Source organism: Anguilla anguilla, chromosome 16 (assembly GCF_013347855.1).
Source record: "Anguilla anguilla isolate fAngAng1 chromosome 16, fAngAng1.pri, whole genome shotgun sequence".
In the NCBI taxonomy this organism is placed as follows: Eukaryota; Metazoa; Chordata; class Actinopteri; order Anguilliformes; family Anguillidae; genus Anguilla; species Anguilla anguilla.
This window is the reverse complement of record NC_049216.1, coordinates 6338879-6364906: the sequence shown is the minus strand read 5'-3', so window position 1 is coordinate 6364906 and position 26028 is coordinate 6338879. Positions and strand designations below refer to the sequence as shown.

Here is a 26028-nt window from a genome sequence, read left to right as displayed (position 1 = left end):
ATGATACTCATCACAATACAGAGTGCTCAAGGATAGCAGTGTCACCACTTTGCAACCAAAGACTAAAGTAAAACTTGATTTAGGTCATGCACATGAGCCAGTCCACAAATTATTGGCCTTTAGTAGACAAATTCTGTGCATTACTTTCGATAGGCCACAAGATAAGGTTTCTCTTAATAACAGTAATCTTTTTTCTTCATAACAATATAAATTGGTATGTTGTTTTTAATGAGAAAAGGATCTCGTTTTAATGTGAATTTTTCTGTTATAATGAGAAAAGTATTTCGTCATGACCGGAAACTTCATCTTGTTATAACATGAAAACATAGCCTTTTGAGAATGATTTTACACTCAGTATCTTTTTACAAGTAACGTTTCTTATTTTAACCAAGCAGAAAATATTTTTCAACTGACGCAGAATTGTTTTTCTCCTTTTGTAATTATGTGCAAATGTGAAATATACAAATTTGGTAATCCTGCAAAAACAAAAATGCTTATCTTTGTTTTTGCAATTTCGTTTTAATTTTTTTTTTATGCCTTTAGCATTGCCTGTGGTTTTAAATTATGAAAGTAGTACTCATTCTTTTCCCCTAACTGTTAAGCCAAGGAAAGCAATGCACAGTAATGATTGTTTATCTGTCCTGGGTTACACTCTGAAGAGTTGGTACATGGGCTGTACAGTCTCAATGCCATTTTTTTCAGCTTCAAGCCAGGAAGTGTGCCCTAGATTTTTTGCGTTTGTTTATTTTTGTAGGTGGGAAATGTTTGGCTCATATGTACCATAGATGTATAGAATCTGGCTCCCAGGATATAATTCTTGAAGTCTATACTAATCTGTGTATTGTATGTATGGTGCAAAAAAAAAAAAGAAATGTAGCAACCAGCAATACATTGGAAAAATGAAATCTTTTTAATACGCCGTAAGGAGACTTTCTTTTCGTACTTTGAAAAGCCTGATTTGAAGACAAAATGGAAACTCTGGATATACGGAATTTAGCCACGGGAATACTTGTTTAGCCGATCGGCGCAGGTTCTCAGAACGCCGTTGCGGAACATCCCGGGCGATCCCCTTCCGAATGGGTTGGCGGAAGTTTAAAATTGGGTTCCTGTGGCACCTCTCTGCGCTCGCCTAGGCTGGGCGAGGGTGTTTTTTTATTTTTTTTTATCGTCCTTTCGTTGAAAATCGTTCTCTTTTGTCTCTAAGAGGCTTCGTCTGTTTCGTCAGCTGTGTCGAGATTAAAAGCTATTAGCTACGCACCATCGCCCCTACAAGCAGGCCCCTGGGATTGACCGAGCTATCCCCCCACCCCCCCCACCCCTTTTTTTTTTGTTCCGAGGTGCACAACACAGAGAAATCACCTGATTTTTTTCTCCTTCACAAATCTGTGTGGTGGACCCCCTAACACATTACTATTTGCATAAAATGCATAAAATTCAGCATTTGCATTTACATTTTCAGCTGATCCATAGCACTTTTAGGCATGTACAGCACATGCATGTGGGAGCAGAATAGAATTTTAAATTCTTTTAATGGTTTTTCAATTTTATTGTACTTGAAAAATGCGATATGATGTCTCTCTTTCAGGTGTAAATTTGAGATGTTATTTTATTAATGACCAGATCCAGGTCCTTTTTTAACATGTTCTCTTTTTCAATTGGGCAGCAAAATATTGATGTTTTCTGTGTCAGGATTGTACTGCAGTACAAAAACCTTACTCCAGTACAATCATCTTGCAACATTACAATCACCTTACTACAGTACAAACATCTTATTACAGTACAATCACCTTATACAGTACTATTGCTTTACAATGGTGCAAACACCTAACCAGACTACAGTTATCTTACTATGGTACTGTGGCTTCCATCCATGCACTAGAACAGTGCCTTAACAGATACCAGACTGTGGGGCCCATCCATGCAATAGAACAGTGCCTTAACAGATACCAGACTGTGGGGCCCATCCATGCACTAGAACAGTGCCTTAACAGATACCAGACTGTGGGGCCCATCCATACACTAGAACAGTGCCTTAACAGATACCAGACTGTGGGGCCCATCCATGCACTAGAACAGTGCCTTAACAGATACCAGACTATGGGGCCCATCCATGCACTAGAACAGTGCCTTAACAGATACCAGACTGTGGGGCCCATCCATGCACTAGAACAGTGCCTTAACAGATACCAGACTGTGGGGCCCATCCATGCAGTGGAACAGTGCCTTAACAGATACCAGATTGTGGGGCCCATCCATGCACTAGAACAGTGCCTTCCACATGGGTTTTTTCTGTTACTAAAATTTCTGTTCGTTTACTGAATTGACTGCACTGCAATGAAATTGCTCGCAGCCCTGTAGTGCACATATAAACTTGTGCAAGTGCCTAACCGGTGTAAATACTACTTTGCACCTCCAGCTAAAATGAACACTTTGTACTGTAGGTTTAAAAAACTGCTTGACATTCAAATATCACATATCAGCAACCCTCTCTTCTTTTTGTTTCAGGCTATTGTGGGCTACTTTGACATATTCTTTGACAAGAACTGCGAGAACAAGGTAAGCGACCGGCGTCTCCTTTAATAGGGCCCCAATTACGTTCCATGTTCTCCTATTCTGCCCCGAGCATTTCCCTATCCCCCCATTACCCCCCCCCCCACCCCCCAACCCGAGTTGCGACGTCGAAGCATGACGCGTTAGTGCCTCGTCATGGTAACCGCCGCGTTTGAATTGCAGGTCTCCTTCTCCACGGGGCCTCAGTGCACCAAGACCCACTGGAAACAGACCGTCTTTCTCCTGGAGCACCCCATTCCGGTTCAGACAGGTCTGCGCCGCGGAACGCTCACTGCCCGTTTCCCAGCATCCCTCACTTTCGATTAGCTGCGAACACGAGGCAGACGCGCGCGCGCGCACGCACGCGGCCATACATCACGGTTGCAATCGCTTGGCAGACGCGCTTGTCCGGCGTGATGAACAGTAGGTACACTACACGCCGATCCACGCAGATAGCCGAATCCTGGCTATCCGTGCGGATCTCTCCCATCAATAACGTTAAGCCGAGCGATGGTGAAATTCAGCGTGGCGTCGCTAAGCAACACGCACGCGCGTCTGTGTCCAGCCTCACAGAAACAGTAGCTCAGGCCTACTCCTCATCTCGTGGAATTAATAACCCTTTTAATAATCAAAAACCCTTTTCTTTGATTGTGAATTTTGGCTGAAGTTGTTTCAATGCAACTTCTGGACGGAGTGTAGCGCAGTGGGTAAGGAACTGGGCTTGTAACCGAAAGGTCGCAGGTTCGATTCCCGGGTAATGACACTGTCGTTGTACCCTTGAGCAAGGCACTTAACCTGCATTGCTTCAGTATATATCCAGCTGTATTAATGGATACAATGTAAAATGCTATGTAAAAAGTTGTGTAAGTCGCTCTGGATAAGAGCGTCTGCTAAATGCCTGTAATGTAATGTAATGTAATGTAATGTAATGTAATGCTTGGTTAGTGCTTTGAGTATCTCACATGATGGGTGGGTGGGTAATTATTTCCCAGCTCTCCAAGCTTTCGCCTGGACCAGGGGACAAGAGATGGGTTTGTTTCAGTTACCATTGGATGGAAAAGTTCAGTTACCATTGGATGGAAAATGTAAACTGGTAATTGGAGATTAACATGTGTGCTTGTTAATCAAGTAATATGAATGAAAACAAGTTGTGACCAATCAATTTAAAGCTAAGATTTCTGGCTCTTCTTTCATGTTTATGAATACTCGTAGAAAAGCATCCCACTTGTATGCATACTATTTTTGTGGTTCAAACTCTGCTCCAGGATCCCACGCTGGATTCCGAGTCAAACAGTCGATTTGGTGTTCTGCTTATGTAAACGATTGCTCTGGTGATGCTGCTCTCCTGTGCGGTCATGCCAGGAAAGTGCGTTTTCGAACAAAAATATATTTATATATATGTAGCATTTCACAAACAACTGTCCACAGTACGCTTCACAGACAACCCTGGCCTGAACCCAGACGGGACCAAACCTAAAGCAGCCGTGGCAAGGAAAAACTCCCTGTGGCAGACAGGAGGTTTTGAGTTTGAGCGCACGCTTGCATTGGGTGTTTATTCCCAACGTGATGCTGAAGTGTGATTAGTGATTAGCCTCGAGCCGGTTCACAGCCCCGCATCTGGTTCTGTTTACGGTACGCTAGTGTACGCTTAGCGTACACGCACACTAGCATGTGTCCTTCAGACAGTACGGTACGCTAGTGTAGGCTTAGCACAGGTTAGCTCGTGTCCTTCAGAGAGTACGGTACGCTAGTGTACACTTAGCACAAGTTAGCACGTGTCCTTCAGACAGTACAATACGCTAGTGTACACTTAGCACAAGTTAGCACGTGTCCTTCAGACAGTACAGTACGCTAGTGTACACTTAGCACACGTTAGCACGTATCCTTCAGACAGTACAGTACGCTAGTGTACACTTAGCACATGCTAGCGTGTGTTCTTCAGACAGTACAGTACGCTAGTGTACACTTAGCACATGCTAGCGTGTGTTCTTCAGACAGTACAGTACGCTAGTGTACACTTAGCAAAAGTTAGCACGTGTCCTTCAGACAGTACGGTACGCTAGTGTACGCTTAGCACACGTTAGCACGTATCCTTCAGACAGTACAGTACGCTAGTGTACACTTAGCAAAAGTTAGCACGTGTCCTTCAGACAGTACAGTACGCTAGTGTACACTTAGCAAAAGTTAGCACGTGTCCTTCAGACAGTACGGTACGCTAGTGTACGCTTAGCACACGTTAGCACGTATCCTTCAGACAGTACAGTACGCTAGTGTACACTTAGCACATGCTAGTGTGTGTTCTTCAGACAGCACAGTAAGCTAGTATACGCTTAGCACACACTAGCACGTGACCTTCAGGCAGTCTGCAGCACGGGGCAGCGGTAGCAGGAGGCGGTCAGCAGTCTGGGATCGCAAGCTCTCGTCCGAAGCGCGTGCCGCCAACTTCAGCTTCTCTTCGCTGCGCAGCTCACCGGGGGGGGGGGGGGTGCTTTTATGCTAGAATGCGGGCACAATCCAGCTAACCTCCCTCCTCCTGTAGCTTCCTTCTCCCAAGTCTGAAGTGGCCTGTCCATTCACTTCTCCGATTGGCAGCCCACTAAATGGTCAGTACTGCTGATTGGTTGAAATACATATGGCGTGTTAACTACACAATAAGGGTGGTCTCCAAATGACCAATACCACCCCTGTGTGCAAAATGAGAGCGTGGTTGCTTTCAGGATTTAAAAAAAAGAAAAAATTTCAATTCTCAACTGAATAATATTGGCTTCACATCATAGTTTTTGTTTTTTTTCTTGATTCATGTGGACTAGTCCACGAAAGTAACTCAATATGTGGCAGGATGGTAAAGGAAAGAAAGATTGTCTCTCATAGTATTTGACACCGGCTTTTATAGTTTCTGTGTTTTTATTAGCTTTTTATTACGTTGTTAAAAGCTTATTACTGGTCGCTCGTCTCGGTTTACTGTTGTGTTTGAATGTGAGTGGGTGATATGCTGGAGAATTGGCTGTAGATCACATTGCATGGGTCTCCTTGCCAGAAGCAAGACTGGGCAAAGCTGCATACTGAAACTGTGGCTTCAGACGCATTTAAGAAGCCTTGTTACAAGCAGGCGCGTTCCCGGACTGCCATACCTCCACACAACCAGCGGTGGGGTCCCTGGAACGTTAAAACCAGGCCCCGGACTCTGTGGCCCTGTAAAACCAGGCCCCGGACTCTGTGGCCCTGTTAAGACCAGGCCCCGGACTCTGTGGCCCTGTTAAGACCAGGCCCCGGACTCTGTGGCCCTGTTAAGACCAGGCCGGACTCTGTGGCCCTGTTAAGACCAGGCTGGACTCTGTGGCCCTGTTAAAACCAGGCCCCGGACTCTGTGGCCCTGTTAAGACCAGGCTGGACTCTGTGGCCCTGTTAAAACCAGGCTGGACTCTGTGGCCCTGTTAAGACCAGGCTGGACTCTGTGGCCCTGTTAAGACCAGGCCCCGGACTCTGTGGCCCTGTTAAGACCAGGCCCCGGACTCTGTGGCCCTGTTAAGACCAGGCTGGACTCTGTGGCCCTGTTAAAACCAGGCTGGACTCTGTGGCCCTGTTAAAACCAGGCTGGACTCTGTGGCCCTGTTAAGACCAGGCCCCGGACTCTGTGGCCCTGTTAAGACCAGGCTGGACTCTGTGGCCCTGTTAAGACCAGGCTGGACTCTGTGGCCCTGTTAAGACCAGGCTGGACTCTGTGGCCCTGTTAAGACCAGGCTGGACTCTGTGGCCCTGTTAAAACCAGGCCCTGGACTCTGTGGCCCTGTTAAAACCAGGCTGGACTCTGTGGCCCTGTTAAAACCAGGCCCTGGACTCTGTGGCCCTGTTAAGACCAGGCCCCGGACTCTGTGGCCCTGTTAAAACCAGGCTGAACTCTGTGGCCCTGTTAAAACCAGGCCCTGGATTCTGTGGCCCTGTTAAAACCAGGCCCTGGACTCTGTGGCCCTGTTAAAACCAGGCCCCGGACTCTGTGGCCCTGTTAAAACCAGGCCCCGGACTCTGTGGCCCTGTTAAAACCAGGCTGGACTCTGTGGCCCTGTTAAAACCAGGCCCTGGACTCTGTGGCCCTGTTAAAACCAGGCCCCGGACTCTGTGGCCCTGTTAAAACCAGGCCCTGGACTCTGTGGCCCTGTTAAAACCAGGCCCCGGACTCTGTGGCCCTGTTAAGACCAGGCTGGACTCTGTGGCCCTGTTAAAACCAGGCTGGACTCTGTGGCCCTGTTAAAACTAGGCCCTGGACTCTGTGGCCCTGTTAAGACCAGGCTGGACTCTGTGGCCCTGTTAAGACCAGGCTGGACTCTGTGGCCCTGTTAAAACCAGGCTGGACTCTGTGGCCCTGTTAAAACTAGGCCCTGGACTCTGTGGCCCTGTTAAGATCAGGGGGGTTGGAGAATTCTTTGTTAGTGCCCTATGCATTGACAGTGAATGCTTTCCCTTTCCTATTTAACCCACACACGGTACAGTCAGGGGTGCTTAGTGCACAAAGCAGCGGCACTCTACGATGACACTTCAGGGCAAGAGCAGACAAGTACGTCCCTGGATTTCACGCCAACGTTGCTCTTAATTATTTTTATTAACTGTTTCTATTAGCGGACCATAACTAGCGTGTTGCTACCTTCATTGAGACGCTCGTGAATTAGAGCTGGATACTTGCGTGCCGGTCGAACAGTTGGCCGTAACATAACCTACAAACGAGCCGCCATTAGCGTATGCAGCTAACCGAGCCAGGTTAATTGGCAGAAACGAAAACTGTGTACACCCCGTCTCCCCGGGACCGAAGTTCCGCTGCCGATCCACGTTTTGTGGAAGAGCTCCGTTCGGGGGGGGGGGGGGGGGGGAGAGGATGGGTAGCGGACCCTAAAGACGTGTCATTCACCCCGCTGGCCGCGTGACAGTGATTAACGGGCGAAACTAGCTCCTCCGTCGCGCACGGATCCGGAAGCCCCCCGCGGACCCTCGCAGCTGTGATGGACAGTGGATTAACGGCCGCGGTTCGTTCCGTATCACGCTAACCGCCCCGCGACGGCGTTATGGCAGGCGGAAAAAAACGTGCTGTGCCCTACCCGATTGTTTTGGAAGCGCGTGTCTATGCATCGCCATTCACCAGAGAGATTACTTTATACAGCGTGTGCTCGTGCGAAGCCGGCTGATTGGGTGAAATGTTGGTCCGTTGATGAAAGATGTTGGTGATTTATGCAAGTTGCAGTGCTTCGTTTGTTACTCCGTATAACATTCGATACGCTGCCAAGAGGACGAGAAAATAGGCTATCGCCGGTCTGTGCCTTAAATATCCAGTGCCAGTGGTGACATGGTTTTAGGGGTCTTTTTTTAACAGGGTGTATCAAAAATTCAGGCTTTCTTATTGAATTAGGTTCATGGTAAATCCTCTGTTGTTTAATAGATCAGGTGTATAGAACTAATCTCATATCATTTTCCTGTTGGGATGCTCAGTATCTGTTGTGGGAGGGACCATTTGCAAAAATGCAATTTATTATTGTGAGTTATCGTGTGGCACTTTCTGTATCTGTGCCATTGTAGTGCGAGTATACACATTTAGCGTTTTGTTTATTGTGTCTTTGGTTGGTTATACTATTCGTTATTACGTGGTTTTTACACTTCGGATGTGGTAGTTTAATGCCAGGAGAAATGCACGGCCATTTCGAAATGGTCTCCTGTAGTTCCTGTAGTTCTTACCATTGCATGAATTATGCTGTTGACAGAGCCTACGGGCAACATGTTATCTTTCCAGTGTTCTCTTCTGATTTAGTGCTCTGAAATGTCCATTCCTTTTAAACTTAGCTGTGGAACTCAAGGACAACCTTGATTATTTTTCTGCTTGCTTTGTCTTTTTGGGCTGTCACCGTTGTTATTTATGCCGGCAATAAAACCCGCACGCATACACACGGCTTTAATACACAAAGTTATTCAACTAAGACACCCCGTCGGACGCAGTTCAAGCACACCCTCCATGCTGCTTAATTACATGCGTACATCACCGGCAGCAACAGAGCGACCGCGTGACTTCGACTTCGTCTCCCGGGCGTTTCGTCATTTAAGAAATGGTCCCTGCGTTTCCCTCTTCCTTGGGAAACGTGCGCACGAACAATCCTCAATGGCAAACACGTTATTCGGCCCGCTTCAGTTGTCTTAACGCGCCGGCTCGTGACCGCCACACTACACGTCGGACGGCACCGGCCAATAGGAGCCGAGCAGAAGAATGCCGCGGTCAGCATATTCCTTTGTCCTGCCGTAACCTCTGCGAAACGAATACGAAACGCGCGGCAGAAAAAAGGCTTGTTTGCCGAATGAGTAAACATTCATTTACCCTAGCAATCAAACGTGCAGTTAATCAAACTAATTATCTCCTATATTATCTACGTGCCAGCACGCATCGCCTCTATTGTAATGATAGGAGCTTCGATTGCCATCTGGATAGGGTATGTGCATGCGCATCCCCCCCCCCCCCCCCCCCCCCCCGGTCCCCCAGCACATTGGGAAAGAGAAGAGAGAAGGCGGTTGCGAGCGATTCTTAGAGTAATCTCTCTGGCAGCGCGAGTCATGCGATTTAATCTTATCGGCTCTCTAATCTTATCGCAATAGTGTAAATATTTATAATAAAGGACAGCTTCTCTGACTCGGGGAATATATCACGTTGTTTCTCACCTGGCACTTTAGTGTGTAGCTATGCATATGGATCAAAGACCGCGCATAGCAGGCCGTAGTACTTGAGAGCTACATTGTTCAGCTATGTGCAGTAGCGCTGTCAAAAGGAATTTTCCCTCGGAGCATGATGCTAGCTCAGTGTGCAGTGCAGACCATATGCGGATCTTTCAGTAAGCATTCGCCTCCGCTTGAACCTTTTAAAATTTTTGAATGCATTTTCCCCTTCATCAGCACAATAAATCGAACACATTTACAATGTAATCATATTCATCAAATACGTTTAAAGAAAGACTTTCATTTACAAAAGTATGACCCCCCCCCCCCCCCCCCCCCCCCCGTGGTCCAATTAAGGTTGTTAATACAGCTCATCAGTTAAGTAATTTTTAGGTTTTTGAATGTAATTCTGAAGACAACTAAACACTTTAAAGTGGATAGTATACAGTATCCTATATTGGAGTATAAAAAAATACATATCAAATATATTTAATTTGCAATGCAGCCAAGCAAAAAAAAATCAGTTTGGGGTGAAAACTTTATGAGGACAGTCTTTTGAAGTATAAGACACAACAATGCGATTTTCAAATGTATTATTTTAATCTAGAGAGAGAGAGAGAGATAGAAGAAACAATGCATTATGGGCTTTGCATAAGCAGCCATAAAAACTAAGAAATTAAGTTTTTTCTTAATAAAACAAATGAACAGTTTTTCAATGCAGATATTTAGATATTAAAGGTGCGTACAATAATACTGCATTTTCTGTTGTTGGGGAAGTTACGTTTGGTTGAAAGAGAGTGGTTTTGTAAACCGGAATGAAATCTAATCTAATGCTCATGTCTAGTGGTGGGCACAGAATAAAATGTCCGGTGTTAATTCAACTCTAACAGGGTTAATGTGTGTCCACTCTGGCCATAATGGACTCGTATAAACTCTGTAAGACTTGATTCAACACAGAACATTTTGCTGTGCAGATTGGAGAAATTATTAGAAGTTTACTCTCCTCCGACAAGGAAGGGTGTTGGATCCAGATGGGACTTTGTTTTAGTGTTTGGATGAAGGGGGGAAGGTGGGGTTGTGAGGGATTGTTCGTGTAAAAATTATATACGGCTGTGTCACGCGGAGACAAGTTTGTGGGCCTTGACGTTATTGGAATGCGGGCGTCTCTGAGTGCCTCTCTCCCCTCCGCAGGCGAGGAGCTGAAGGGGAGGATAGCTGTACGCAAGAACCGGAAGGACCCCAGGGCCCTCCTCATCTCCCTCAACGTCAGAGACGTCAAACAGACCTACAGCCTGCAGTGAAGCCCTTCCTCATTCCAGACACATTTTATACTTCAATCGTACCTGTTTTTAAAAAAATTCGGAACCCATAAGAGTATATCACCGAACAGTCAATCTGCACCCTGTAAATCGAACGAACGGCGTGTATCGGCTGTTTTCCTATCAGACCTGGCTCCAAGCTAACTGAACACATTTGATACTAGTGCCGCGTCTCGCCGGGAGCGTCGGTTTTCTTCGGTTTTCCGCCCACGTTTGGCCTCTCGTCGTTTTGGCGTAAAACGCGCTCAGCGTTGCGGACGGGTAGCTCCCGAGCGGAGACTCTTGCTGTGTAATGGTGTTCCTGGAAATAAATGAATCTTGAACAACTGTAGTCACATTTGGTTTCTTAAGAATGGGAAAAAAATCTGCTTAAATCACCTGCTCAAGGGTTTGGAAACGCTGCAAACCCCAAGGTCATTTTTAAAGCAATGGAGTCCCGTATCCTAGTTACTTCAGGGTGAATTTTACCAACAAATACACGAAGCGTCTGTTTTTTTCCACCCCACGGCGTATGTAGTTGAACACTTTTATCACGTGGCCTTGCTCTTTTCCCTGCCGTTAACTTCTCAAACGTGTTTTTTTTTAGGGAAACATTGTAGCGCTGCCAGAAAGCGCGAGCACGCATTGCTTGAAGTTGATGTGTGTTTGTGCGTCACTGAATTTCATTCTTACAGCCATTTCATCTCTGAATGGGATGCCATCTGTCTGCTCAGGAACGGCGCAAAAAGAGTTTCCAAATAAGAAAATGCTGACTAAAATATGTGCATCATTGAACAGTTTGCTGACATTAAACTACCCCCCCCCCCATACATTTCTTCCTGTATCATAAATCAAAATTCCACGTGTACATATGCACTGTTTAAGGAAACAACCTTTCTCATCCGCTGTTATGTAACGTCGGCATTATATACAGTAGCCTAGCTTTTTGTACGGTTATATCTTTAAAAGTCCACGAGTGGGCTGTGACCTTCTCAACATCCTTCTCTTTAAAGGTATTGTGTCACGGTGCCTCTTATCGCGCCCATGTCAGTAAGGCACTTAAGTGATTAATTAATTACGTGGGCTGTGCGTAATTAATTACCATTTGATCACCATAACTATTATCTCTGGTCACGGTAGGGCGATAGAGGGTCTATGTGAGGGCAACCGGGATTTTATAGTGGTATATTCTGCCCCAATAAAACTATTTTCAGTAAAATGTCACGTAGTATTCGGCTTTGAGGTTTATATATAGAATTGACGCGTGTATATGCCTATTTATATATACGTCTATGTGTGTGAGAGAGGGATTTTGTGGCAGTTTATATAGGCTATTGCAGTGTACTCAAATACTGAACACGTCCGATGGTGTAATTCATTCATTCGTTTCTCCAATTTAATTTCCAAGCGTATTCGCTTGTAAAATGCTTCTAAATACACAGTTGCACACAGAGAACGTAGGCTACTGTTCGTGTATAGATGCAGAATATTAAAGTAGTTGCTCGAATGTTTTATTAGTCACTTTAATTGTTTCCTGTTGTTTGTGTCATAAACGTGCGAGGGTTATAAAAAAAATTAAAAAACGAATAGGAGAATGTCCAGTGGTTTTTTACTCCCAGACCTTGGCTGCCACAAGAGAGGGTGTGGAGAGGAGCAGAAATCAATTACAATTATTCTTCGTTGACATAGTAATTAAGACTGGAGAGGCTAGTTAATGTAGGGCGGAAAGGCTTATCTGTGCCTCGCGCAGATTTATTGCCGACGCCGTTATTGTTCATTTCAAACGATTATCAGAGGGTTGCATTAGGTCTATACGGGGAGCCTTGAGCAGTTTTCAAGGCAAAGCCAACCCTTAACGAATGAACGGTTCCGTAGCGAACACAAAAAACGCATATACTATATTTAGATTAGGCCTACACAGCACAAAAACGGCTATACAGTTCACGGAAACGTACACTACGTTTCTGAGAAACAAAAATGTGTGCTATCCCAATAAAGTTTTAGCGTAGGCTACCTATAGCATTTTGGCGATGGCGATGTTCTGCTTTGGTTTATAGCCAAGTGTCTACCGCTAAATATAGAAAGTGACGCCTTTGTGGTTTGCGCAGCCTATACGTTATACGTGAAATCTTCTATTTCTATTCACGTTTTAAGTCTAAGTCTTCGAACTTGTTTCTTTTTTCCTTTTTGTCAAGTTTTGATCAATTCGTGCCTCAACAACGCACTGAGCTATGTTCATACAACGCCTGTGTGCGTGAGTTCAGTTTAAATACTAATACATGTTTATATTGCTAAATACTGAAGCTGAACACTTTAATTAATAACGAATACAAGTGAAATTAGTATAATTAACCGATATAAACGTGATATAGGCTACGGCACGTTTACAAATATAGTTAAAATAAATAAAAATGTAATTGTAAAGCGAAAAATGCTGACTTGAGTATTTTACTTTCAGCGTTCAAGGACCGCAATAAACAGATTAAACTGAACGGTCGTTTGGAAAGTGTATTTTTTAGCCAAGGCTTAGAGCTCATTTAATTCAAATGACAGTTACCGGTTTTTTTTAAGTGTCTTTATAAGTGGATATATACAACATGGCTCCGACAAGGGAAACGGCAATATTTGGTCTAACACACAGCTGTGAGATATATGGAACTTTTTGCCCGTTTAAGTCCATTGAGCAGTAAGAATGTACAGCCTGTACCGTAGCCTACTTGCAAAATATTTCCAATGAACGGCGAGGACTTTCGTCCGTTCCCAGGAGACCGGTTTATTAATCAGCTGCAAATGAGTCAGTCCGAACACGCACGCTCCTGGACGATGAGTGACAGCTAGCCGGCGCTTGCGCTTGTTGTCCCTTTAAAAATCTGAATCCGAGGCTAATGATTTATCAAACTCTTATTATCAAGAAAATGTCAGGCGAAGGGCACCTCGCTGTGCACTGACGCAAACCAAATCTTTTCCACGGAGCTATAGAAAGCTTTGCACTTGCCACTGCTAAATTCAGTCTATATTGTCTTTACTGCTGTTTTCTTCCGTGGACCTATCTGTTGCTGCTGCGGACATGGTGAGTATATTTCCCAATTACATTTTTTTTTGTTGCAAGTATTGGTCGCTTGATAGTTGCTGTTATTGTACGTTCTGTTTGATGTTCTAGTGCATTTATGTATACTTAAAGTGCATTTCACCGTCTGTTTTCCCCTGCTCTAAGCTCTGTCCATGGTGCTGAATGCTGTTACTGGTTAGCTTTTTTTATTTTTTAACTCGCAAGCGAGCCAACATCCTCCCTCAGGGAAACTTTCTCCAACTATGCCACGTACAAACTCCATGGTACAATCATTCAAATTTAACTTTACGTAGTAATAGTTTTTTCGTAGATATCTCTAAGCTGTAGCCTGTTCTTTTCAATTCCGGGTCAAGCTAAATGCCAGAAAAGTGCCATTTTTAAAATAATGTTTATAGCCTTTTTTATATTTTTATTTTTTTTATTTAACGAATTATTACATGTTTTCATAGATACAGCCTGGACAACAAATCATGTACGTGTGAAGAGACGTCTTTATGTTCTCTGTTAAAATATCCGTTCTATTGTTTTATTGCAACATTGCGGTTTTAAATTAAAATCTCACTTGTGCGGATGTTTTTCCCCCCCTTTTGTTTAATATGCTTATCGCTGTGATGCTTGTACGAATGCCTGCCGGGGAGAACGTGGCAGCGCACAGCACAACTCGCCCTTTTCCTATAAAATCGCAGAATGTGCCGGTCTGAATGACAGCTGGTAAATGGTCCGTAAAATTAAAGAATCTTTCTGTAATGGTAAAAACGAGAACCAAACGCCGAACGATCGTGAGCTGAAAGCCAAAGAAAAAAAAAAGGGAAATGTGTTTTAAACGGATAGAAGACAAATATATTACACAGGTATAATCTGGCTTCAGTCTATAGTGTTTTGTAAATTCCTGCGGAATAAATTTCAGTCCATATTTTTAAATTAACCTGTCTTCTGGCATCGAGCCATTTTCGCCTTATAGTTATTGTGATAACGTTAAAACGTTAAATTGAATGGTTAGTTTTTTTTTATTGTGTTGTTTTAAAATGTATGTTAGTTCTTACGGCTGCCTTGTCTTTTGGTTTGGTGTTTGGACGTTTGACTCCGGTGTCTCTTCGGTGTAACTTTCAACTTTAATTCCGTAGGATTTTTGCGAAAAGAGAGATTTGCCCAAGCAGCCCGTCAATAGCCCTGCCAGATTTGATTCCTTACCCCAACCCGAAGGAGCTGGTGGACTTACAACAAACAAATTAGGCAATGTCCAAAACCTACCTCCCGACTCGCAGTCTGCGTATCAGTCGCAGGCGACAGACGAGAGGAAAACTTTTTGTCCGGCAGAAAGCAAGCAGAGGGAGGCCGACGGCGAAAAGGCGTATGGGACGTTTAAAAACGCGGCTCCTGTGCCAGTTCCGGCTAACTCTGCCCTTCGAAAGGATTCCGGCGGACCCGCGCCACCCAAAACGGATGGTTCTACAGCTGTTCATGGCGCGCTGATGTCCTCGCATGTCACGGGCGCATTGCCCAATCAAAGCGCTGTCAAAGGCACAGTGGAGCAAAACAATGCCACGAGCAACTGGGCTTCCATGAGTCAGACCACCGTTTTACTCGGGACAGATGGTAACACTTCTGTTATGTCTGGCGCCACTGCCGGGGTAAGTGCTTTACAATGAGTGTTTCAATGCAGAAAAAAAATTGCCTGTCAGCCTAAGCTCATATGTCATATTCAGGACCACGGACAACGCTGGGGTGTTAAAATCTCAAACCTCACATTTTTATACTAGCTCAGGTGTTCCCTTTTAAATGACAAAAATAAAAGCAGTTCTGTAAAGACACGGGCATCGTGACATTGAATGGCTGTGCTGGTTTAAGTTCAGCAGTGAAACCGACTCCAGACATTTATGTAGTTGGACTTTGGTTTGAATAGTCCTCGTGCTAATCGCCGTTGAGCAATTTAAAAATAGTCTTGCATCAGCCCCGAATTTTAGCAGATAAGTTGCATATGCTTTCATATAAGATCTGGTCTGAAGTAAGACGATTTTCATTGATCCTTTGTAACTGTTTCCGTACTAAATTCGGATGACGAATGCAGCTGTACAAAATGACAACAGAGCAAATGTTTCCTTTTTTCTCTTACGTAATTTCACCTCGGACCCTTAACAAAGCAGCCCACTCTAAAGTTTCCACAGTTTTTAAAAACTGCCCAGATACCGGTGATTTATGCGATTTTTCACTTACAAATACAACTGTTAATGATTATAATCAACTCCATTTGCTCCATACAGATAGATGTGGTGTGTTTTTGCCGTGCGGTATCGCCTCTCTTTCAGGTAGCCCCTGGATCAAACACCGTGCTCTCTTGGGATTGGCTACAGCTTCTGTGGGCACTGCGGACTAATGTGTTACATAATGATGCGGATTTTGGCCATTGTTCAATCCCCCGGGGACATCTCAAAGCAAATTAAGAGGCGAATTCGATTGTGCTCGTTGTTGTACACAGAAAAGCGCAACTTCGCCTTCTGGTTTGAAATAAGCACAAGTCACGTTGGTTAAATGCAATTAAGACAATGAGAAAAAAAAACTGTCCTCGTGTGCAAAGTAGCTGGCACCGATGAGCCAGTTTGTGTGGAGATTGCGATATAATCACGATTTGTCTTGTGTTTTATTCGTATTTGAAAAACAATAATGGCATAAAAAAACAATGACAGGGTTGTGGTTTATGATGGCATCAGAAGAATTAGATGTTTTTAAATAGGCTACCCGATTTCCTTTAGGATGACGACGATGACGACGGAGGGGATGAAAACAAAGCAAGAGGAAACTGGTCAAATAAACTGGATTTCATTCTCTCAATGGTTGGCTACGCGGTCGGTTTGGGTAATGTGTGGAGATTTCCATATTTAGCCTTCCAAAATGGAGGAGGTAAGAGTACTATAAACTAGTTTTTTTTTACCTCTATATATTGTATCTCAAAAACTAACCGTGGGTGTCCTTAGAAGAATGAACAAGACTTTCAAATGCTACTTTAAATAAATCAAATGTGCGTTTTTTGGTGAGCGGAAAAATTCCGAAATAAGTTCCCTGTTCACTCACACGTTCAGAATCCAATTCATCACTGTTCTGAAATATAGCCCCCAGTAACGAGTCCATTATCCGAACCATACTGCGACAAACTTAAGCAATCGAGGTATAATCGTATCAGTGTGTGTAGGCATATGCGTTTGTATACACAAGTGCTTTACTTTCGAATAACACAATTATTCGTGCGATCATTTCGCTTTGAAGATAAATAACACGTCAAGTTAAATATGAAACAAGACCACATTACGCATCCTTCCCATAGATACATTTTTTTTAAAAATGTTTTTTGTTATATTGTGGTTTGTCTAATGCTACAGAGTACAGTGCACAGCAGAATTGGTATAGATTCATGCGATGTGCATCTGATTTATCTGTGAAATTGAAATGTGTTTGATCGGAGAGCAAATGAACAATGTGCCTTGAATTCCAAATTTACCTGGGCTTGTTGTTGCTCTTCTTCTAATTATACAATAATAATAATAATAATAATAATAATTAGTAGAAGTTGTAGTAGTAGTCGTCGTCCTATTAGTATGATCAAATATTACTTTTAATATAAATAATAATTTTGCATTCATAACTTTTCGTTTTCATATTATTGTATGTTGCTCTAGCTGTTACTGGGATTATTATCGTTCATACTATCGAGTTTGTTTGGATTATTTCAGTATATCACGTACCATGCAATAGATTGCTGATTTAAAAATACATACATTGCTGTTATAATAAGTAAAGACACACGGAGCAACATTTCAGGATAGTGTTTACCATTTCAGTGTCCTAAAGCCACATTGAGCGTTGGATGTCCTAAAAACATAAGAATTATGTAACAGTTACTTTTAGTTTTTAATTGTACAAAACTACAGTATTATTTACATTTAACTGTGTAATTCTATTTTTGTACTACTGTATGGTGAGTTATAAATTATTGTGTGTTTATTTATCTGTTACGTTTGTACTTAGGTGCTTTTTTGATACCGTACCTGGTAATGCTGTGCCTCGCCGGGATCCCAATATTTTTATTGGAGGTTTCTTTGGGTCAGTTCGCCAGCCAGGGACCTGTATCTGTTTGGAAAGCGATTCCATCCCTTCAAGGTAAACTACTGAATGAAAAACAAACCATATTGCGTGAATTTGGCGTTGTAACTATTTTCAAATAGAAAAATAATTTTCATTCAGATATGATGATTGATAATAAACAGTTTCTGTTTCTCCTGCATAAGAATAATTTATACATTTCGTCTCATTTATTTATTTTAGGTTGCGGGATTGCCATGTTGATTATATCTGTCTTAATAGCCATATACTATAATATTATTATGTGCTGGACATTGTACTACCTGTTCGCTTCGTTGAAGGGCTCACTCCCATGGGCTAACTGTAGGAATTCATGGAACACACCGGACTGCAAAGACAAAGACATGCTTTTATTAGGTAAGGTCACTGCTCACAAACGTCTTTGTGAGAAAACTTCGGCAATGCGCAATGCGGCTTTCCGCACGCGCACTATAATGGGACGTTGGGCGCCGCAGTGGGCTGTTTTCACATTAAGGAAATGCAGTTTGCATGGTAGTCTTGTTCTATTCTCCAGTAACTGACAATTGTGATTTGCAATGGAAAGTGGTTTTGAATTTTCATTTTAGTTTTAATTTCTTGGTAAATGGTGGGAGGAAGATTTCACAGCCTTAAATGCATTTGCTGTGCTTGCAAAAATTCAAAATATCCTGGAGGTCGAAGCGTGCACGCGTGCAGTATATATATTTACTTTTCAAAATCTATTTCAGACTGTAGTATTAGTTGTTTTGTAATTTAAAAAAATATATATCAATGGAAATTTTATCGCAATTTCTGGTTTGTTACAGTATAGCCGAAATACAGAGCAAAGAAAATGCTTGCTCGACATATTTACTGTAGAAATGTTGTCTCACTGTCTCAATGCGCGCCCTCTAGTTGCAATGGAGTAAACTGCAATGGATACGTGTAACTGTCCAGGCACGCTACCGTAATGTGAGACAGAGTTTTCGCGATATACCCTTGAAGATTATGGATGATCAGATGCAATGATTAATACGTGGGGATGTCATAATTTTCACAACGAATTCATATGCAGAGAATTCCCGTGGCTTGGCAGTGTACTTTTCTCAGAATAACCTCTCCTTGTGAAAATTCTGCAGACCGATCAACACTGATATGCGTGTCTGCTATGAGAGACCAGCTGTGCTCACGGCTTCTCGTCTTTCCACTGCTACAGATGCCTGCCTACTGCGGGAGAGGAACAGCACCTCTATAAGGAACACTACCTTCTGTCTGTCGGCCAATGCCCTTGGCAATCTAAGCAAACTCACAAACTTCACATCAGAGAATAAGACCTATGTCAGCCCAAGCGAAGAGTATTTCAAGTAAGCGTGAAGTTTAACTTTGAACTCGTATGCAGTCAAGTTTAACTTTGAACACACATGCAAGCATATTTTTGCCCCTCCTGAACCCCTCACCCACAGGTACACATGCCATCATCAAAAAAAGCTAGTGAACAACTCCTCAGGAAATGACGAAAACTGTTTAGTTGGTGCAGTACTTCAGAATGTTTTTGACATTCTAAAGAAATTCAAATGGTGTTGAGTAAACTCCGGTGAACTTCAGTTAATTCACAGAGCCATGAAACAGTGACAATCCACAAACGTCACGCAAGTCATCTTTTCATGTATCAAACTCAGAAACCACAAAATCGAGATACCAGATATTGTTTTTAACAATGCAGGGGACATATAGCTTTATATTTTCTTACAGTATATTGAGCTTTAAGAATAGACTGAGCGCATTGAAGCAGTGGTAACCAACCATGTTTCTGGAGATCTGCCATCCTGTAGGATTTCATTTCAACCCTAATTTGACACACCTGGCTCGACTAATTAGCAGCTGAACGAAATCTCTAGCTGTTGAATGAGGTGCACTCTGCTATGGTCGGAGTGAAAACCTACAGGACAGTAAACCTCCAGGAGCAGAGTAGGTTACCGCCGCATTAAAATAAAGCAGACATCGCTAACGCTAACGCAATCCAAGACGTTGTTTGTGTGCAGTGGGGCAAATTTGCAAACCTGGGTGGTGAACATGAATGAATCTGACACAGAGACTCCTCCCCTTTATATGAATATCAGCATTCTGTGGTATTCACTGTCATGGATATAATGGCCTCACTTCCCTTTTCCTTGGCAGGTACAATGTGCTGCACATTTCTAAAGGGATTGAATACCCAGGGGACATCCGCTGGCCCCTGGCACTGTGTTTATTCCTGGCGTGGGTCATTGTGTATGCATCTCTGGCTAAAGGAATCAAGTCATCTGGGAAAGTAAGACGATCCAATTGATTATGAAATAAGTTCAAAACTATATGTAATATGCTTTTCTCACCGTATTGATGGCTGTCCTGCTCTACGTTTTATGGCCACTGCGAATCCCAGTCACAGTTTCCTAAAATCCCTGAAATGTTATGCAACCCTTCCCTCTAGTGGATACGCGATGTAACTGCAGCCCACGATTATAGATTTATCCGGTACGTGCGTTGCAAGGCCGAAAATTATAAGCTAAATGAAAAATTCTTCATTATCGCTCGAAATAATATTTGAATTAACGTATGATGAGCCTTTAATTCTGTAAAATAAAAACGTTGTAAATCGTGGCTTGGTAAATTAAAATTTACAACTTCTTGTGCCGGACGGGACCAATTCTGGCAATGACCTCCTCATCAAGGCTTGTCTCCTGGGCTTCTGTAGGTGGTGTATTTCACGGCTACCTTCCCCTACGTGGTGCTGGTCATTCTGCTGATCAGGGGAGTCACTCTACCCGGCGCCGGTTCTGGCATCCTCTATTTCATAACACCCAAGTGGGAAAAACTCAATGATGCGAAGGTATGTGCTGTTTCCCCCTACAAGAAAGCATGTGAAGGTTGCTGGAAAGTGTATGTTTGATCGTGTGTTTATGTGCAGTATATTTGTTTGTTGTGTTTTCAATTCTACCACAGTGACACAACCGTAACTGAACTTTTGAGTTCGTTCCATCAAGCAATGTGCTTTAGAATGAATAGGAACATCCATTGAAAAATAAACATGCTCAAAATGCAGATAATGGAAGGCCTTTGGCCACTCACCACCCTGTCAACTCCTTTGTTGCTTTAATAGTATATTTGGGATAATTGGTATTTGCTCGAACTTGAGCAGATAAGATGCTTCTGTGCACTTCAGAATTATTTCTGCTGCTGCTATCGGTGGTTACATCATCAACGAATACAAGTGAGCCGTTACCTGTGGCAGCCATACATGCCCATATCATAACAACCCCACCACCAAGTTTCACACATGAGGGGGGGGGGGTGGATCTTGAGCAGTTCCTTTTGGTCTCCACATTTTGCTCTTGCCATCACTCTGATATACCTGAATTTTGGTCTCATCCGTCCACACAGGACCTTTTCCAGAACTCTGCAGCCTCTTAGGAACTTCTTAGCAGACCGTAACCTGGACCATTCTGTTTATGTAGCTAACTAGTGGTTTGCATCTTGCAGTGTAGCATCTGTAGTTTTGGTTGTCTCCTCCGGGCAGTAGTCACACACACACACACGGTGCAGCCTGTGTTTGGACAGTGACACAATGTGTGTCGTTTTGGCTCTGTACTCCAGCACATGGATTTGAAATGAAACAATAAATATGGGACGGAGTGTAGCACAGTGGGTAAGGAACTGGACTTGTAACCAAAAGGTCGCAGGTTCGATTCCCGGGTAAGGACACTGCCGTTGTACCCTTGAGCAAGGTACTTAACCAAAATTGCTTCAGTATATATCCAGCTGTATAAATGGATACAATGTAAAATGCTATGTAAAAAGTTGTGTAAGTCGCTCTGGATAAGAGCGTCTGCTAAATGCCTGTAATGTAATGTAATGTAATATGAGCTTAAAGTGTAGACCGCCAGTTTTAATTTGTGGGTATTTACATCCATATCAGGTGAACTATGTAGGAATTGCAGCCCTTTTTATACATAGTCGCTCCAACTCGGTGGACAAAAATAATTGGACAGTTTACTGTTCAGCTGTTTCTTGGCCAACTGTGTGTCTTCGCATCATTAGTTCACGTGGAAGAAAGCTAACAAAAGTTCTCAAGTTAATTCTAGGAGTGGCATTTGCATTTGAGGTCATCATGAGGCTGAAAAATCAGAATAAATCGACCAGAGACCTTCCCAAAACACTGTGTGTGTGTGTCAAAGTCACCTTTTTTTGGCACATTGTTAAGAAGCAAAAACACGCTGGCAAGGTGAGCAACAGCAAACAACCTGGAAGACCGTGGAAGACCACTGTAGTGGATCACCAAGGAACACTTTCAATTGTGAAAATCCCTTTTCAACTGTCAAACCGATCAAAACACTCTCTGGGATATAGGCATAGATGTGTCAAAGACTAAAATAAAGAGAAGACTGGACCAGCATAGCCTCTGAAAGATCACTGCAAGATGGAAATCACTGGCATAGCCTCAAGAACAGAACGGATGGGTTATGGCGAAGGTAGTGTTTGGCTTGGGCATGTATGGCCGCCACTGGAACTGGCTCATTTGTCATTATTGGTGATTTAATGCTGACGACAGCAACGTCTTCTCTGCTCTGGTCCAAACCAATGCCCGAAAAATCATTGGATGGCGCTTTACCTTGCAGCAGGACAGTGACCCCAAACACACTGGTAAAGCAACCGAGGGATTTTTCAGGGCCAAAAAGTCAATCGCCCTGATTGAACTAAACATGCATTTCACTTGCTGAAGACAAGATTGAAGCCAAAATGTCCCAGAAACAAATAGGAACCGATGATGGCTGCAGCACAGGCCTGGCAGAACATCACCAGGGAACATATCCAGCATCCGGTGACATTTATGGTTTGCAAATTGCAAACAATTTGCAATCAAGTATTAAACATGACAACTTTGTTTCAGATTATGTGAAGTGTGGACCGTCAACTTTAATTTGAGGGTATTTACATCCGTACTGTGTGATCCATGTAGGAATTAAAGCCCCTTTTGTAAACAGTCCCCCAATTTTATGGGAGCAAAAGGACACATTCATTGTTTCATTTCAAATCTAATGTGCTGGAGTACCCAGCCAAAACAACAACAATGGTGTCACTGTCCCAATACCTATGGACTGCATTTTTATTTAAACCTTTTCTAAACACAAGGTCCAGTATGAACAGGTTTAACAGAGCAGTGGAACTTCACACACATCTGTCTCAACACAGAGAGAAATTCTGAATTTACCATTTGCTGAATTTTGAGCTCATGTTTTTCCAGTGTCACTTCCCTTCAAAATGAAACTGAATCCGTGTGTTACTGACGCTGTGCATTTTTCTGCTGTTTAAGTGCTTTGCTCTTGCCTTGAAGATGAGACTTTATTTTAACCCGACCTTTGTTTTTCCTTGTAAAAACTCTTGAAATAATGTAGTAATTTGTTTTTCTAATGTAAATTATTTTCACCCTTTTACAAAGCCTGTATTACAAAACTGAATGATATAGAAATACAAGAATGTTGGTCTTTATTCATAAAGCGTTAGACACGTTTCCCTGAGAGGATCGATGTTAAAAACGGCTTTTGACTGATACATTCTATTATCAAGAACACAGAATGTTTCTGTTTCTAGAATTTTCTGAATAAAGTTCAATTATTTGTTTGCCATATGTTGGCTGTTCAGGTGTTGCAAAGGGTGTCATAGAATTTAACCCTTTGAAGAATTTGTTTTTTGGCATGTTTTTTGTTCTAGAACTCCACTGCTTTCAGTTACCAGTAGCGATTGTGACATCAGCATTAGAACGTTCAGTGAAGAACATTCTAATCACACATTTGTGACGTCACACCTCACAGTTGAATAATGAAATGAGTGTGTGTAGGCTGATTGACTGCTCAGACTCAGTGCTCAGCCTCCTTGCTTCTCCTGCTGCTGTGACGCTGGCCCTGTCGCTCTGTAACCCGCTAACATTGCTAACCTTGTGTTTTGTCACTAGGTGTGGAAGGATGCTGCCACTCAAATTTTCTTCTCCCTGTCTGCAGCCTGGGGTGGACTCATCACTCTGTCTTCCTACAACAAGTTCCACAATAACTGCTACAGGTAGGCCAGGGCTTCTCACAATATTGCAGCAGTGCATTTGGACGACATCACATCACATCACAGCACATTATAGGAATTTAGCAGACGCTCTTATCCAGAGTGACTTACACAGCTTTATAAATAGCATTTACATTGCATCCATTTATACTGCTGGATATATAGCAGATTAAGTACCTTGCTCAAGGGTACAATGGCAGTGTCCCACCTGGGAATCGATCCTGTGACCTTTTGGTTACAAGACCAGGTCCTTACCCATTACACTACACTGGCGGAGATGATAAACACACTGGAATACACTGCAAGTGTACTGCATAAATACTGCAGTAAAATGTGCAATCATGGTATCTGCAACACTGTAGATATCCTCCTGAGACCTGGCAATTCATTGTTGTCCCCTGTAGGGGACATTAGTCTTGTGTCTCTTTATCTCAAGGACCATAGATTATTCTAAGCTGAAACCTGCACTACAAAGAATATTCCATAAAAATGAAATATAGAATATTTTTGAAAATATTTTCACTGCAACAGGTTTTTGTCACACTATAATGTAAAAAAAAAAGTAAAAAAAAGTAAATACAGTTTTTTTTTGGCTGGCTGGCCAGATATACATCTTATAGGGTCTTTCAGATATTGCAGTGTAATTTTATAATGACATTACTTTGAAACATTTTTTTACAGAAAGTTTACATATTGTTTGTACAATACAGTATTACAGTATATTCATTTGCAGAAGGTCATTTTTTGGAATGTTTTTTGAAAATTCTAGAACTCCATTGCTTTCAGTTACCAGTAGTGATTGTTACATCAACATTAGAATGTTCAGTTAAGAATATTCTAATTGCATATTTGTGACCTCACACCTTTAAGGGTGAAAGATCCCATGCCAATTTTTAAAAGAGCAGGGGTTTTATCCCTGGTGTCCTGGTCCAGTTTCCCTCAAAACAGGGCAGTTTAGCATGAAACGTGTTCCAACCACACACGGTCAACTTCAGCCAGTGAGAAAATGAATAATATTAGGGTGTCGTATCACGGATAGACATTACAAATAGGCTGCTTGTCCTTGAGGCAAACCAAACTAAATATGTCACAAAGGGAAATAATGATTAATTACATAACAGTAGCTAAATGGCCCAAAGGTAGCCCAATTTTAACCCTCCTGTTATGTTCCCGGTCAAATTGACCCTTTTTAAAGTTTGAAAATCTAGGAAAAATACTTAAAATTATTTTTTCAGTATGAAACTTCTTCTACTGGCCTTAATTAGTGTAATCAACATTTTAAATGAAAATGGTTCATTTCATGTATTTGCAAACCCCCCCTGTATGGGGATTGACCCGGGAACATTTTTGCTGTACCTAAAAAATGAACAGAACAGGAGGGTTAAATATCTGTGTGCCACCTACACACATTCTGCATTAAGGGAAAGACCATCTGAGAGGATCATTAGGTCCAGTAAAACAGATTGTCTTGCAGGATTTTATTTTATTATTATTATCTCTGCCAGGCGGAGCCTGGAGGGGATCGTGTGTTTGGTCGCGTGTGTGTGTTTGTGCGAGTGTGTGTGTTTGTGCGTGTGTGTGTGTGTGTGTGTGTGTGTGTGTGTCTCTGTCCGGAGCTAATCTCGCATACTACTGGGCCGATCAGCCTACTATATGTTATGCATGCTGACAGCAGGCCGAGGACCTGAATTCTCCAATATTTAGCAAATCGGTCAACGACAAGTATTTTATTTGAATTAATTTCCATCATTGTCCATTGAAATAGATTGAGTGCTAACTCCTCACTCCTCCTAACCAGGCGCTAGGGGTCGCAAGTGATCAACAACTGCTTCCATTTGGAATGCCTGGCGGAGATCTGCACTCTACTGAGTGCACTCTTCTAGTTATTTTATTTAATTTTTTTGCACGCACAAATGCACACGCATGCTTTGTACATCGTTTACTAAAAGTGATGATGCAAATTGAACCGCAAACGATCATTTAAATGTTTGATTGTTGGACTTGCATACGCCTGTGGGACTGGACAGAACACAGCGAAAGGGCCCACGCCCATAGAACAACGTGGCCTGTGTGACGGGGGTGGACGTCAGAAAAATGCACAATTCAACCATTACATTTATTTGGCCGACGCTTTTATCCAAAGCGACGTACGATAAGTGCATACCGACGGTCATTGGAACAACTACAAAACACAGGTCCAGTAACGTACAATACTCACTATGTAATAGTTATTCATATCCATGAATA

At 42.8% G+C, this 26028-nt stretch overlaps 2 protein-coding genes across 5 annotated transcripts in view; both read left to right on the top strand.

Annotated features, from left to right (window-relative positions):
* The window catches only part of prmt3 (protein arginine methyltransferase 3), a 55232-nt gene extending 44355 nt beyond the window's left edge, over positions 1-10877 (top strand). The window contains exons 14-16 of the mRNA XM_035395875.1: positions 2506-2556; positions 2734-2821; positions 10423-10877. Of these exons, the coding sequence (XP_035251766.1) occupies positions 2506-2556; positions 2734-2821; positions 10423-10532 (249 nt within the window). The 3' untranslated portion in view covers positions 10533-10877. The remainder of the gene's footprint in view (positions 1-2505; positions 2557-2733; positions 2822-10422) is intronic.
* Positions 10878-11028: 151 nt separating this feature from the next.
* LOC118215265 (sodium- and chloride-dependent glycine transporter 2-like) overlaps positions 11029-26028 on the top strand; it is a 32897-nt gene continuing 17897 nt past the window's right edge. The window contains exons 1-9 of one of the 4 annotated variants that reach the window (XM_035395872.1): positions 11029-13599; positions 14724-15230; positions 16350-16497; positions 17620-17751; positions 17917-18090; positions 18908-19055; positions 19870-20002; positions 20426-20560; positions 23681-23784. In XM_035395872.1, coding sequence (XP_035251763.1) covers positions 13597-13599; positions 14724-15230; positions 16350-16497; positions 17620-17751; positions 17917-18090; positions 18908-19055; positions 19870-20002; positions 20426-20560; positions 23681-23784 — 1484 coding nt within the window. In that variant the 5' untranslated portion in view covers positions 11029-13596. The other 3 variants (XM_035395871.1, XM_035395873.1, XM_035395874.1) reach the window with 3 other exon arrangements.